Source organism: Cupressus sempervirens, chromosome 9 (assembly GCF_028749045.1).
Source record: "Cupressus sempervirens isolate cs-2001-9-10 chromosome 9, ASM2874904v1, whole genome shotgun sequence".
Classification (NCBI taxonomy): domain Eukaryota; kingdom Viridiplantae; phylum Streptophyta; class Pinopsida; order Cupressales; family Cupressaceae; genus Cupressus; species Cupressus sempervirens.
The window spans coordinates 794,309,233-794,325,493 of NC_143126.1; the positions used below are offsets into that span (position 1 = coordinate 794,309,233).

The 16,261-nt window shown below is 34.2% G+C and overlaps 1 protein-coding gene and 1 long non-coding RNA gene across 9 annotated transcripts in view; both read left to right on the forward strand.

Annotated features, from left to right (window-relative positions):
- The first annotated feature begins 9,168 nt into the window (after nucleotides 1-9,168).
- Nucleotides 9,169-16,261, forward strand: part of LOC149541104 (uncharacterized) — a 37,711-nt gene continuing 30,618 nt past the window's right edge. For 6 of the 8 annotated variants that reach the window (XM_089802107.1, XM_089802103.1, XM_089802101.1 and 3 more), the window contains exons 1-4: nucleotides 9,169-9,268; nucleotides 10,528-10,907; nucleotides 11,004-11,397; nucleotides 11,536-11,597. In XM_089802107.1, coding sequence (XP_089658233.1) covers nucleotides 9,235-9,268; nucleotides 10,528-10,907; nucleotides 11,004-11,397; nucleotides 11,536-11,597 — 870 coding nt within the window. In that variant the 5' untranslated portion in view covers nucleotides 9,169-9,234. Of the gene's footprint in view, nucleotides 9,269-9,677; nucleotides 9,806-10,527; nucleotides 10,908-11,003; nucleotides 11,398-11,535; nucleotides 11,598-16,261 lie in introns of those variants that run through there. The other 2 variants (XM_089802104.1, XM_089802108.1) reach the window with 2 other exon arrangements.
- On the forward strand, nucleotides 12,759-13,707 carry LOC149541105 (uncharacterized). Its single transcript, XR_016356472.1, has 2 exons — nucleotides 12,759-12,955; nucleotides 13,452-13,707. It is a non-coding gene; the product is annotated as an uncharacterized LOC149541105 (long non-coding RNA).

The following is a 16,261-nucleotide window of genomic DNA, read 5'->3' on the forward strand; positions in this document are numbered from 1 at the left end:
GGAAACTTTGAGTTGAAATCCTTTACTAATGCAAATTAGGTTTGAAGGATTGATGATAGGAAAAGCACTAGTGGAGGAGCATTCTTTCTTGGAAAGAGGCTAGTATCGTGGACAAGAAAGAAGCATAATTGCATTTCTCAATCTAGAGTAGAGGCAAAATATATTGTTGCAATAGTTAATTTTTCCAACATAATTTGGATCAAGCAGCTATTGTCAGGAATGAAGGAAGAAATCAAGAAACTAGTGATTATCTATTGTGATAACACAACTGCAATCAATATATCTAAGAACCCAGTGATGCACATTAAAAAAAACACATTTCAATCAAGTATCATTTTCTAAGGGAATTAGTTCAAGACAAAGAGGTAAGATTGGAATATGTGAACACCAAAGAGCAAGTTGCAGACATATTCACCAAGCCATTACCTAAGGATGAATTTTTGTATCTTAGAGGTAAGATAGGGGTCATTCCTCTATCTAATGCTCACTAGAATATAGATTAGTGATGTATCAACTAAGCTTCATTGAAGAACTATCAAGTTGATGCAAGAATTTTAGAGCATGTTGCATATGAATCAATATACTCATAAGGTACATTGTAAATTCATTGTATAAAGTCTTTGGCATTTGGTGTTGAAGAGGGAGAGATTGATGTCATGTCAGAGAAAAGAATTAGAGGAAGGCATTTGTATAAGAAAAAGAGTTAGAATTTGATAAGACAAAATCTAACTTTAAGATGAGAGAGGGAGAATCTGAGAGGGAGTTCTCTTGGATGAAGAATCAGAATAAAACTAAGGATATTATAAAAAATCATAAATCATTCAGTTGCTCTAATTTTTATTTGCATAATGACATGTTGTGTTGCCATTAATTCCAAAGAGGGAGATTGTTGAAAAAAATCATTCAATTGTATATTGTCATTGATGTTACACAAATGTCAAGCTTTAACTGAGCATAGTATAAGCCAAGCTTAGTTGAGCATCAAAGAAGATTTCAGTATCAACCTAGAAGAAGTCAGTGTCAACTGAGCCTACTCAATCAATGAAGGAAATTAGTGTCAACCAAGCTTGGTCAATCAATGAAGAACAATTAGTGTTAACTGAGTTAGGTTGGTTATCAAAGAAAGTTTTGTATTAACTGAGTGATCAATCCAGTGTTAACCGACTATCAACAGATTGCTTTTGTTAATTAAATGGCTAATACAAGCTAACTAAATGGATGTTAAATGCTTGTATGAAAGGGTATTCAAGCCGACTTGGCATTGAGTTTCATATATATGAATGGTCAAGTTGTGGATTGAAATAAGTAATTGGAACAATGAGAAAAAAGTGAAATAAGAAGAGTATTTGATTAAATACAGAACATCTAAGGAGTTGCAAAGAATATTTTAATTAGGAAGGATCAAGAGGAGAAACTAGAACAACAATCTGAGTATGCAAAGTTAGTTGCTTCAATAATCAAGTCAATCATTGTTACTCTCTAAAAATTGTAGCAGTGAAGAAATCTCTTAATAGAGTTGCCTTAACAATCATTTTGTAAATCCTCTAACAAGGTGTCATCTCTATAGAAAAGTGTCCAAAAACCTCTAACAAGGCCACTCCTAATAGGATGATTCAAATCCTCTAACAGGGTCACACTTAACCGTGTGTTTTTGTAACCTTTAACAGGGTTGGCTCCTAACATGGCTCACTTAAAAGAGTGAAAAGTTGTAACTAGTTACACTGGTGGTTTTCCCAAATTGGGTTTCCACATTAAATCTCAGTGTCTCATGTGTTCATGTTATTTTCTTAATGCTTTATATCTCTACAACTAAGTTACTAAAGGTTTATACATATTAATATCTTAAGATTGCTCTGTTAACTGAGTTACAGTGAATATCTAGTTCTAACCGAGCAGAGAAAGGATTTGGTTTACTAAGTGAAAAGTTTGTATTGACATCCAAGGGACTTGGAATTGTTTTTGTGGTAATTGATTCACCCCTCCCCTCTTAGTTATTGCATTTCCAAAAACATTAGGATGACATATTGGTAACTATAGCTCCACATTAATTATGTACTTGTTCACGCATATTAGGGAATCATTACTTTTCATACTTTTGGATCCTTATTGAAACAAGTGGGATAGATTTATTACCTTACCAACTGTGTTATGCATGTTAATATTTATTCTAAATGATGATCTTATAAGTGATCTTATTAATATGAAACTTGGATACAATCATCCAAGAATCATCAAGACCCTTTTTCTATTAAGATGTTGTCATCCTTCATGCCTTTAGTAGCCACTTCTTGAGTTGTATATGTTTCCCACTACCATATACATCAATTTGATCTTCCACTATGAATGCATCAATCTAGTTCAGAAATGGGGGAGGACAAACATGCAGAAAGTGAAACAAGAAATCCAGGTTTTTGCGAAGGGTTGGAGTCTAATCAAGGAAACCCTCAATATTTTATGCTGCCAATATTACTTATCTAGAGGTAAAAAAATGCATTTAAGCTCTGTACAAAAATAGTCAAAGATTTAGATTTTCTCATATGTATTAATCGATAGATAAAAAGTTTATCCCTTTGTGAAAAATTTGTGTCCCCCAAATAAAACTTCAACAAATTATATCACTATTTTTAAAATTATAAATGTGCCCTGAAGTTTATTTTAACATTTAATATAATTTTTTCTCAAAATTTCTAATGTTCACTCTTGTTAATTTATTTAATCATCAAAATAGAAATATTAATTTTATTGTTCTTTCCATATGTACAACTTTTTTAAAAATTAAAAAAACTTTCCCTTTTTTGTATAATTATACCAATGAATTCATTGACATCGTTATTATAGTTAGGAACACCCGGTTCAAAATGGTCTCAATCCATTAAAACAATGAGCTTGGGCATGAAAAGATTTTTATTACGAGCATAAATTTACGACTCACATGTTGAATAACAAAATTCATTTCATTAGTATAACTTAATAATGTTACACCTCATCTAAGACCGAGGATCGGTCTGAGACTATGCTCTTAAGGCATCTCATCAATTCCATTATGGTTCTGTTGAAACATATAGGGATTTGGATTCAAGTCCACCCACATCCACACCAAACAAGTTCTATTCTCCTCCCACCAACTTGCTATTTACTTCTCTACATTATTGTTCACTCACACCCAGTTGAAGTTTTTTCTCTTTCTTTTTTCTCTTTGTTGAAAAACTTAGATGGACATGGTAAACACATACTAGTATTTGGTCTTACTTCCAATGAGGATGGCATGCAAGTTTTTGACTGAAAATTGCCTTTGCATTTGACAAAGCAATTGGCTTTAATGTTATTCAACACCTCTAACTCCTCTCTCCACTTCACTTCCATTCGCCTCCTTGCAGATGAATGCCGATTTATGTTCTACAACTCTTCCCTAGTTTACTCAACTTATCCTTTTCCAATTCAATGATGAAGAACATCACTTCTAGATGATCTTATTGAGTTACAAGTATAAGCATGTGGATCTTACATTCAATTCATCCTAGTCTAGTCACAATCAATCCACAAAAAATAGTTCACTACAAAGAGAAGATTCACACACCTATTTCAATAATTGTAAAGTGGAAACATATAAACATAGTTGCTTCCTTTTGATGGTCACTATGATCATCCATGTTGGAAACATGCATATGTATAGGCCTTCTACCTTGAATGAGTCAATTGAAAACTAGGATCTACACTAAACTTATTTATGTACTGCACTATTATAATATTATATAATATTTGTCTTTAATAATAACTAAAAATAATTAACTACAAAAAAATCAAATAAGTATGCTCACTTAACTACATAACTAGAAGCAAGTACTTAGGGCAAGTCCCCATGTAATTGCTTAGCTTAATTTGGCTAGTAGTTGTTGCTCAAATAATTTAGGAGCAATTTGTGAAGCTGGTAACCCTATGATCATCAAATTTTGTAGCATATATTTTAGCAGCCATTACAAATAGTATGTTTAAACAAAATTATTATTATTTTTTGATCGGTAAAAGGCAAATGCCCATTGACTATATTAAAAATTAAAATATTATAGTATGTTTTACCCCATTCAACTACAGACACCGGGGAAAAAAGAATAGGGTGATGAAAACCCCTGGTATTGCCCTGGACAGAAGTTCTGTATCAGAGTACAATTGCCCATGTTTGGGACTTTTGGGGGGACATACCCCCCTTTACATTAAGATAAAGAAGACATTCCCTCTATTACATTAACATATTCTGAATCCACTTATACATTCTTAGATTTATTGAATGGTTCCTACTTTAATGAGGGAGTGCCTTTTATGCGGTTTGTAATTTACATAATTCCTTCGTTTATCCTTGGAATCTTTTGTGAGAGGATCTTCTCTTCTCCTTCTTGGAAAATCATCTAGGTACAAAGCTTACATATACAAAAACAAGTGCAAAAGAACTACAATAAATGTTAGGTTCAACAAATCTATTTATTAATTTTGCGAACTTTCTTTTTCAATGATATGACATATTTTTAGGTTTGATTAAGGTTTTGGCTATTAGCTAGTGATGATGCTTGGAGTATGTTAGTGGCAAGTTTTTTGGTTGATGAAATTGACCATTCTAAGATACTTTTGTTGTTTAAAAGTAGTATAGTTTATATTTAGGCACTTTTGATGTCATGCCCAAAAAGTAAGGGCAAAAACACACACACAATTTTTTTTTTAAAATTTAAGATGATAGGGTCGACAAACGTTCATATGATTAACTAAAATTAAAATAACATAACATGGTCAAAAGGTTTTAAAGGTTCAACTATAATGGAACTAGTCATGAACATTTGCTACAACCTTAAGGATGGTCTAACAACTAGCCCCCCCCCCCCTTTTTTTTTTAATTGATAACTTGAACGTCATTATGATTTTTAATCATTTACTTTAGGCTTAGTGTCATTAATGAACTCTTCAGCTTCATTCTAATTACGTTTTAAAGTTTTAATCCAAAGCCTAAGCTAACCTAAAATTTTCTCCAACACACTTATAACCATCTAATTAATTAATTTATTGATTACCATTAAAATTGATGACAAGAATAAATTCAATAAATGTATATTTTAATCTAGATTTTATTGGACTATTAGAAATTTAAGTCCATATTAAAATCGATCTATAAAGTTCGCAATAGTATAAATCTAATTAGTAAACGGTAAAATCGTTCTAATTGAATTGCTTCTAGTTTCGCATTTCAAACCTTTAAAATTAAAACTAATTTAATATTTTAACATCTAAAACACTATTATATACTAACATCCATACCAAAATAAAAATATTTTATCTATCCTAATATTATCTAACGTCTACAATTCTAACTAAGTTTTAATACCACTCTTATTCAAAATTAAATATAAATATAAATCCTAACTAAATTAAATACTACTAAAATAAACTAACAAAATAAATAAATTCTAAACTAACATAATTTTAATACTAAACTAAAGATATGTCAAAGCTAAATTCAATTATAATTATAATAATAATACTAATTACACCACTATCTTCTAACATAACTAAACCCAATACTAACATTCTAACTAAAATCTATGACTAACTAAATTTAATATCACCTAACTACATACTACTAAACTTACTAATCTAAACTGCAACTTACATACTAAACAACAAAAAAAAACAATATATAAAAAAAACATTATACACTACCTACACCTACCCCCTATAACTACCAACCACACTGACCCCTCCCTAGGCCTACCCCCTCGCGCGGACCAAAGCCTGCGCGTGGCAGGCCTGTCCCCTATCCCGCGTGGGGAAGACGTCACGCAAATGGGGAGGGGACGAGAGAGTAAACACGTCTCTCTCCCATTAAAATAAATCATTACCTGCCCTCCCAACAAAAAACAAGGTCAGCGCAAGGGTGGAGAGAGAAATATGGGGGTGGGTTGGTGAGTTTCCATCCCCCCCCTTAAATACTTTGCTTAAAAAAAAAAAACTATCTCCTGCCCTCCTTCATGTGATGCGACCCCTGTACTTGCTGACAGGTGGTAGGGGTTTTCTTTTTAAATTATTAAAATATTTTATGTGATCCGACTTGTATCGTGCAAGTCTTATGGAATTAAATGCCAAAAAGTTTTATTGGTAAAAAAAATGTCAACAAGATTTTCTATATAATATTTTAAATTTCAAAAGTATTTGATATATATATTTTTAAAGATTTAATAATGATGTTTATTTGAAATGCAAGAGAATAATACAGAGAATATTCTCTATGACTAGGAAAATTAGAATTTCTTCCATACATTTTCTAGAGGGCCTTTTTAGACCTGGAGGTGCACATTTGTTTTTGAAAGCCAATTTTGACTAAGTGTTGGCATGTTTTCTTGCTAAAGTTCTTTGATATGCAAGATGAGTTTAAACATTTCTAGAGGCAATATGGAGTTATAATCCTCTTAATCAAATTGATACAAAAACATGCAAAGGATTATAATCCTCTTAATCATATTGATTTTGTTCTTTATGAAACTTAACAAGGAATTATGATCCTATATTCAGAATTCAAAAAGGTGATGAATAATTCTTATCAAAATTTAATTGTATTACTAATGAAGCTTAACAATGAATGTGATAACTTGGTGATCACAATGTAGGATTATTATTACATGCTAATATTCAAAACATCGAATTGAAAACTTCAAAACATCAATTGTCTTTCACTATCACAATTGAAACTTAAAATTTCCCAATTCAAGACATTATCTATCATTCTAATTTCTCACATACATATGCCAAAATTTGGAACCTCATGAGTGCATTGCAAGGAGAATTTCATAATCTTTTTTTTCACTATTATTCATCCTGGTTCAAGGCTCCATCGGGAAAGAACCAGTAAGAAAACTCGATGTCTTTGCCAACATCAAAATCAATTACAACTTACAAAATATTACAATTCAATGAGTTTTCTTCAAGGCTTGCACAAGAGAACTTTTATCAAATGTCTTCATTGCATCAAGGAAAAACATGGAAGAGACAAGAACCAACATGGAGATAACAACACAAGGAGATAAGCAAATAAAACATGCATTCCCACCCGGTTGCACAATAGGTCCAACAATGAACCAATATAGGGAAAAGGTGGATTTTCTCAATAGGAGAAGTCAATCACCATACCTTCACTTAGCCCTTTCGAGGCTAAAACTTCAAGAACTTCCATTCTTTCACAAGGCCCTTTCGAGGCTATATCCACAAGGATTTTTCATTCTTTTCCACATTCAAGAATTCTCAATAACAACAAGGTATGGGATGACCAGTAGGGCCCATACACCCTACCCTTTCTCCCTCCTCTCTTCATGAGAGGAGACTCTACACTATTGAGGTCCAACTAATGCCCTTTTCCCAAGCATGACCACTTCTTCCCTATCCAAGGGTGAGTGTTGCCAAAACATCCCCATGAAAGCCTCTCAAAACACAATCAAAACATCAAGAAGGCATATGAATAACATCAAAAGAAGACAAGATGAAATCCCTCCCAAATCCACCCCCAACACACAAGCAAGAAATGCATAACTACACAATGTCTCCAACATGATTCAAGCAAGATTCAAAACATGAACACACATAAAGAACCATTCATGGAGTGAAGAACTCCTACCTTCATAAAAGAGTTATGGCAATGGTGGTTTGAGAAGAGCTTCCCTTTCTTCCTTCAATCTTCAAGACTTCCTCCAAAACTAGAGGATTGGGTGACAAAAAACTAAACTCCCCCAAAAAGCCTCTAAGTATGGTCCTTGACTCCACTCAGCTTCAAGTAACTCAAGATGGAGGTTTGGTTTTACTAACCCAAGTAAAGAACAACCCATTTTCGAAATCAGCCTATAATAGGGTTTTTAAGAGACCCTAAGAGTCAACCTAGGAGGCTAAAGGGTTGGAAAGTACCCCCACCCATACCCTTACCCATAGGGGTACTTAAATTTAATGTTTCTAAGCCTTTAAAGACTTATTAGGAACAATTAAAAGTTAGGAGAATAGCAAGATCAAATTACAACCTTTAAAGAATTACAATATAAGGTTAGCACAAAATTAACAAGTAGTTTAGCTCCGCTTTTCCGTTGAGTTGTCTCGGCTAATTTTCCTGCACACTCATTGCACACATCAGTAGGTCCAAAACCACATGCATAATGTGAATTACATATTAGAGGAATTATATAAATTAAAGCATCCATTTCTCAATAAATAGTTGTTTATCTAATTCTACTCATATTTCTAACCTTTCAACTTGCATAACCAAATGTATTAGTGTTGCATACATTTTCTTCGTCGTTATACATATTTATAAGCATTAAATGACAAAATCAAATAACTGAAGTAAGCATCACACATCGTAAAAATAGCTTAACAATGTTCAATGTATCCAATGATGTTCTGACATAACAGCATGAGTATCAAAATAACAATGTATCATCGGTGCTAGGATGGTTCGGGGCGAGGCCTCACATTTGAATTATTCAAGATTACTATTTAAACAAAATTATTAATAAAATATATTTTAAGATAATATTTAGAGAAGAAATAGGAAGCAAATAAAAAGGAGGGAAATGAATATATGGAGCCAAGTGTGATTTTTTGCTAATTCTTCTCAATAAGCAGCTGGTACTTAATTTAGTCCCACTAAGAAACTAGCATAGAGACACTTTTATGCTCATTATTAAACACAAAAGAGACTTTAGCAACCACATATGTACATAAGCTAGCCACTCCATAACACGATGAAAACTAAAAGTCATCACAATACCACTCAACTACTAATAATAACATTTACACTAACCAAAATTCCATTGATAAGTAGGAGATGATTTCCACAGCTAGTCAAATTGTGATGTGAATATCAGGATTTAACTGTGTGATTTTGAGTCAAACTCGATGACCCATGTTTCATGAGTAGTGATTCAACATGAATCCATCTCTCATGAGAATAAATGGAACACTTAGCACTCATTGAATCTAGGTGATGCTCAGAGGAGTGAAGCACCGGGACTTCCCGGGAGGTCACCCATCCCAGTAAAATTCCATTGCCCATCTCATATTAATTGGTTGTTTTGTGCTGAAGCATTACTTATTTTTAGGAAGGTGGTTTTCCTTTACAAAGGGAGAACAGACTCTACTCTAAATTTTAATACAAGCTGAGGTTTATCAGAGGTTTTGGATACAATTTTTCGGTCCTAGCTGTGGTGCGGTACAATGGCGGACCCTTACTGGAGATTAGCAGCTACAGGTGAGAGCGGTTTTCTCTTCATGATAGAATATTAGGGTTTTCATCGCCATCTCTGGTAGAAAGGCATGGCTAGGGAAAAGTTCAATGCAATTTCGTCAGTACTCTTAACCTATATGGTTTTAACTTGTGCCTTCGATTCAATGGAATGAGTGATGATATAATTTGGTCAGTAATTTTTGTCTGGTTCAGCACCTTGCATTTCAGTTTTTCCTAAAGGAGATAGGAGATTTTGGACAATGGCTACAAAGCAAGGTCTCATAAATTAAATGTTCTGCGCGATTCACTGTCCAGAGCTTGTTGAGATTTAGTTGAGGATAGTAGTAACCAGAGAGGGCTCAACCTCATCCAATTAAAATTAAAATTTAGGGTTTACGATCACATTGTCAATTCTCATCCTTGCATCCCAGATAAATTATATGATCTTTTGGGTTGTTAGGTTTCTGAGATGCTTCAACACGGTGCCCATGGACTTCCTTCTAAAGAGTCTCCGGGGAATGCTTATGTGATGCGCAAGGATGTACATTGCTTTGAACTTCAGTAAGCCGCATAGTGCGAATCTGGATGCGTACAAATTCCTTTTCTGTTTTTCTATTTTTCCTTGTTATTAATTCTGGACAGTGATTCCCTAGTCGCATTATGGAGAGACTCAGCGTCCAGCACCATCTGATTAAAACTTCAAATTAGGCTTTGTGATCGCATAATTAATCGGAGAAAAATCCTATGAACTTTTGGGTTAGTAGTTTGCATAGTTACATCTGTGCAGAGCCCATGGGCTTTTCTTCTAATTAATATCTTTGGTTCTGGGAGATTTTATTGCGATGGATAAGGATGAACAAGCTTTGAAATTCGCTAAGCTGCATTGAGCCAATCTGAATATTTATAAACATTTTTTCAGGCGTCCAAGTCTTGCGAGACATCTTTTTTCTCAGTTCAGCTTTTACGACATATGAAGACTTTATTGCTCTTGTGAGACTACCAATTTTATTCGCTGTTTGTGTACCTCTGAACATTGGTATTGTTTCTTCGGTTTTGGGTTGCTTCGAGATATGTCTTTAATGGGAAGGATGCAACACCTGTGGCTTAGCTATGCGATAGTTTAAAATAAGTGGGCTTTATTCTTATCGTTCTTACTAACGTGACTGCTCTCACCGATTCATTGAGGATTATTGAACATTTAGGTAGCGTCTCTGTCTGACTTTCTTCTAGAAAGGGGTTTACATTTTGAGCTCATATGAATTTGTTGTTGTCTTGATGTGCAGGTGGTCTGCCACCAGCCGGAGGACTGGACACTCGTCGTGATTTTGCTGGTTATCTGCCTCATGAAAGCTCACAGCCAGCTGGTCGTGACATTCCTGGTTATCTACCTCATGAAAACTCACAACCAGCTGTTCGCGACCTTCCTGACTATCTATCTCGTGATACCTTTCGTGACCTTCCTGGTTATCTGCCTCGGGAAAGCTCACAGCCAGCTGTTCGTGACCTTCCTGGTTATCTACCCCGTGAAAACTCGCAGCCGGCTATTCGTGACCTTACTGGTTATCTGCCTCGTGAAAACTCACAATATGATGATAGAATTGGGCATTCGGCGTCTAGGGCACATGACCCACTAGGTCATCCTTCCGAATCTCTACGATACGGGGTAGTTGTCCTTGCGTTGCTACATTCCAGTTTCATGTTTCAATTGTTTCTCTTGTCTAATTTTCTTTAAAGCTAACATGCTCAAATCTAATGGCAGGTTTCTCCATATCGAGCTGCTGGCCAAAATGCCAGTGAGATTGGTGGCTCTGGAGTTGGTTTAGGTGGGGTAAGTGGTAGTTTAGGTCTGGGAAGTGGTTCTGGAATAAGTTTGGGTGGAATACCTGGATCTGCAGCATCAGCACGGATGATGGCACCGGCCTTTGAAGATCCAGTTCTGATGGCACAGAGGCAAAGTGTGGACCCTGCTCATGCTGGAAGGAGTGCCAGCTCAGAATATTACGCTGCAAGAAAAGATGCATCTTTGCGGTTGTTGGATGGTGCAAGGCCAGATGCATCTTCAAGGTTGCCCGAGGATCTTAGGCCTAATGCAACAACAAATACAATATTTGTTGAGGGACTTCCTCCTGATTGTACTCGAAGAGAAGTTGCTCGTATCCTTCATATGGTTGTATGATTTATTGGTTATGGCTTGTTTACCCTTTTAGTAAGTTATGGTAATTCAGGAATATAGAATACATTTAGTTTAGTTCACTTCGTGTTCATATTATTTTCTTGACCATTGATGACAGATATTTTTCGTCCTTTCATTGGGTTTAAGCAAATCAGAGTTATACATAAGGAACCCAGACGTGTAAGATTTCCGTATACTCCTGAAAACTGTATAAGTGATCAGATGCATTCTTTTGTTGTACATTGGCTATTAGCTGTGTTACCAGGTTGAAATTCAGTGAGGCTATTCATTGCACTTTTGTCATTCTAATTTGTTTCGAAAAATATAAACTATAATTCTCACATACAAATAATTATAAGATATAATATCTTTACAGGATGCATTAGAAGTTATCATCCATATATTTATAAAAGTTATATGTGTTGAAAATGGTAATGTTTGGATGTTCTATTGATCAACCAAAGAGTTGAACGCATGTAGTTGTTAGTAAATACATGATAGAACCTCCCCCATCTAGCTTCTTATGGGAAGTTTCACTATTATCTCTAACAATAAAACTGACATATTAACTATGACTTATCAACTATATGATTTAATATTTCCCAGAGTCTGCCCCGCCTCTCTATTAAATCACCTTTGAAGACTTGATTCAACTAGAAGATACTCTTAGGTCATATACACTAGAATCCATGTTGCATGATATCATTAGCCAGTACTGATCCCCAGTTGTGTAAATGTCTATTCTTGTGTTGAGACATTCACTATGAATAAGTAGTACTTTCAGCCCGTGAGTTGATATAACACACAAGTGCAACATTGCTTGTGAATTGAGTCATGCTTATCCATAAACATATTTGTTAAACTTGGACTTGGCACTTTTTTTGGCAGCATGAAGTTTTCACCTGGACTTAGGGTTTGACAAAAACTTGACAGCACTCTGCAAAATTAAAAATAATTGCACAAAAAACTGAAATTAATGCATATACATAACTGTCAAAGTAATTATGTAATGTTTTTAAATGGTCATTCAGTGTAGATCTTGCTTTTTTCGTAAATAGTTCTTATTTAGAATGTTTCTTTTCAGTCTTTCGTTTCTGTTTTAGAAATTCTGCACGTGATCTCTATTTTAAGGAGTATTCCTCTTCTTTGTTTAATGTTGAATATCAATTGATTATTATTTAATTGTATCAAAACCCATAGGTTATTTTTTTGCGAATACTTAAAATTTGTTGTTTGATTCTAGATTTTTAGAAGATATTTGCTGGTTTTATAATAAAAGTGAAGTTTTCAGAACAGATCAAAGGTTTTCTTATTTTCCGTTTTTCAGATTTAGCTGCAAATTGTTATTGAAGTTCGTTTTGAGAATTGGAGCTTGTAGTTTGTATTCTTTTTGGATTTTGCACAATTTTTATTAAATTGTGGTTCTTTGCAAGGTTGCACGGGTACTTGAGTACTTTGTGAGTACTTTGGGTACAGGTATGGGTATGTGTACAGCTGTTTTTTCAGGTTGCACAGGTACTTGGATACTTTGGGTACAGGTACGTGTATGGGTACAACTGTTTTCCAAAACAGGGGACAGGGTATGTGGGTATGCCTAATTTTTTAAAAATATAACTCTTGATATTATTAGAAAAATCTGAATATATGAGTCACAAGTCATGACATTGAGCTTTCAAAACAAGAAATCTGTAGATATGAGTCATGAATCGTAATATGTACGCTGAGTGTTTAAACTTTAGATGCATAAAAGAGGGCAAACTTCAAATATGAACAAGAAAAATCATAAGTCATATAATGACATATTGTAAATGATAAACTTCTAGTTCTAACTTGAACAGCGAAAATCAGAAAAACTTTGGTAGTTTACTGTTAGTCAATATTATATGAAAGTTTCAAGCTGATTAAATATTGAATTAAGCTTGATAAACAACAAGCTGATAAATGGAAAACTGAACAAAAGTCAGACATCTTAATCTATGTGGCAGTTTTGTGAGGGGGAAAAATTGTGAGCTGATGTGGCATTTCCTGCTGCAGGTTATGTACCCAGGCAAGTACCTGGTACGGGATATGCGTACTACTACCCAGAACGCATACCAGGGGTCTGGGTATGCATACCCATGCAACCTTGTTTTTTTCCTAAAAATCATGATTTGTTGTTTTTTGGTGAATTTTAGAGAATAGATATTGTGGCTTTTGCAACTTCCCTTTTAGATTTGCAAGGGTTTTTCATAAAAAATTGTGGCTAGTTTCTATTGGAGAGTTTTCTGTTTTTTCCCACAAAAAATCCCTGGATGGCTTTCCTGATTTTTTTTCACAAAAAAAATATTGGAAGGGTTTTTTGATTTTGTTTACAAAAATTCACGGAAGGGTTTCTTGAACTTTTTCCTTGATTTTTTTCTGTCGAAAACTCATGGAAGAGTTTTCTGAAGTTTTTCCTCAAAAAACCATGGTGAGTTTTTTCCAGATTTCTGGTTTCACGGGGTTACTGCTCTTTGACAAAACAAAGAAACGGTTTTCTGAGTTTTTCCAAAAAAAATTCATGGTGGGTTTTCTCTAGATTTTTGCATTTGGAATTTTACCATTTTCCGCAAAACAAAGGTTTTTGCTGATTTTTTTTCACAAAATCATGTGTGAATTCAACATCACATCACGAGTTTGGCGTTTTTCCACAAGGTCATAGTATCTTACCAATTTCCTTTTGATGATTTTTGGATAAAATCTTGGTTTCTTGCAGTTTGTTTTGGTCACACCCATGATTTCTAGGGTAAATGGTGTTTTGCACAGTTTTTGACATTTTTTTATGAAATTGGGTTTGCTGATGATTCCTGGCAAAATTGTTGTATTTTCTAAACTGTGAAGTTTTTGAAAGCTGATCTTCATGTCTCTCGATATAGGGAGGGATAGTTTTGTTACCGGACATCAGGTTTGAAGGATTATGGCAAACTTGGTCATATCCAGAAGTTTTGCACTACCTGGGAGGGTCTTAGTATTCATCTTTTAATGTATTCATGGCCAAATGACCTGTAGATTATGTCAAGTTTTTTGTAGGGTAGTTAGTAGAATGACCATTAAGGGAGAGTGTTAAGGTAATCATATAATACTTCTATAACAGTCACTCAATTAGGATCTTTCCTTTTCATAGTTTGTATTTAGAATGTTTCTTTTGGTCTTTCAGTTTTGTTTTATAAATCTGCATGTAGTCTTTGTTTAAGGAGTATTCCTCGCCTTCATTTAATATTTGAACATTAGTTGGTTATCATTTCAATAAGTCTATTTAGATTATTAGTTTATCGTAATTCGAATATTATATTTGTGATATGACCTTCAAACGACCAAATTTAGAAATCTCAAAGTTATAAAGTTCAAACAATATATTTTACTGCTACAAAATTATGAATTTAAATAACGTTAATTGTCAACAAATGTGACAAAATAGCCAGGCACAATCTACATCCTCATTTTTCTCTGCATCTAGTGCCATCATCAGGGTTGGAACTCACCGACATTGCCACTGCTTTTCTTTTCCTCTTCCTTACTATTTTCGTCCTATCAAAACTAATAAGGTAGGGCTTTTGTTTCTCTTTTGCCTTCTTTGGACACTTGCAGATGACCTTCATATCCCTGCTAGAAATTTGGGCAAGGTGGAAATCCTAACGTATTGATGCCTTTTGTCGTAGTGTAAATCTACAAGAATTGTAGGTCATTGTGCATTGAATAGAAAACTTAAGCAGGGTTTTGAGTCTTGACAAAAAAATTTGAAAACAATGAAAGAGAAAACATGAAAGAGTGAAATGGTAGCAGGGAGGGTTGGTAAATTAGAAAAAACAAAAGAATTTGGGAAGTATAACGACATAGAGAGTTGGGAAATAAGGAAAAATAAATATTATGGGCAACATAACAGGGGAAATTTAATTGTTTGACCTTTGGGATTTGTGAAAAAAGGAGAGTAGAAACAAAGAATACACACCTTTGTTAAGTGCACTTTAATGCTGATTTGACCTTAGCAGACCAACCTTAAGACTATTTTAATCACTCATCTGTGAACAATATCTTCATGTTGAAGAACAAATGAGCGAAAAATGATATTTTTTTATTTGAATGTCAATTACTAATATTTTACTCATAGAAGCATCATCATTAGATCAATACAAGCTCCTTACAAGAAAACTCACTAGAAATTAGCTATAGAAGGCTAAGAGGCACTTCATAGAAATCTACTTTTATTTAGAAACCATCTACGTGTTAGAAGTCAATTATGGAAGACTCAGAGTCACCACTTAGAATTCCATTTTTGAAGTTCCAAATTGAACTTGGATCTACACAATGAATATCCATCCGTTTTATCCAATTAAAGCTCAAGCCATTGATAAAAAATGATGGTTTAAAGCTGAAGTTTAGTTTTTTTTTCTTTTGGAAGGCATAGGCAGGTCATGACACAAAACTTGTTAGTTTGATTAGAAAACTTACCCCTTTTTGTGGTTCAATTGCATTCAAAATTTGCAAGGACTTGACTTTGTCTCAATTGCAAGTCATAGTTCAGCTTCTTAGTCATGAATTTGTGAGTCTACATGAATTGTGCAACTTCTCCATTTCTTTGTCAACAAGTACATGTGCAAATAGTGATGTTCACAACTATTTGCAAAACTAAGTAATTGGATCGAGCCTTACTACATCTTCAACGAACAATGAAAGTGTTTTTCGGTTGGTTTGGGGCTCATTTCACAACCTTCTCTTGAACCAATTTCTCTATTAAACCATTGATATAGTCTTTGGGCTCAGACTTGTGGTTGTAATCAAACCTATTGTGCTCATTCACTGGCCTTCAGATTTTGCTCCATTCAAGC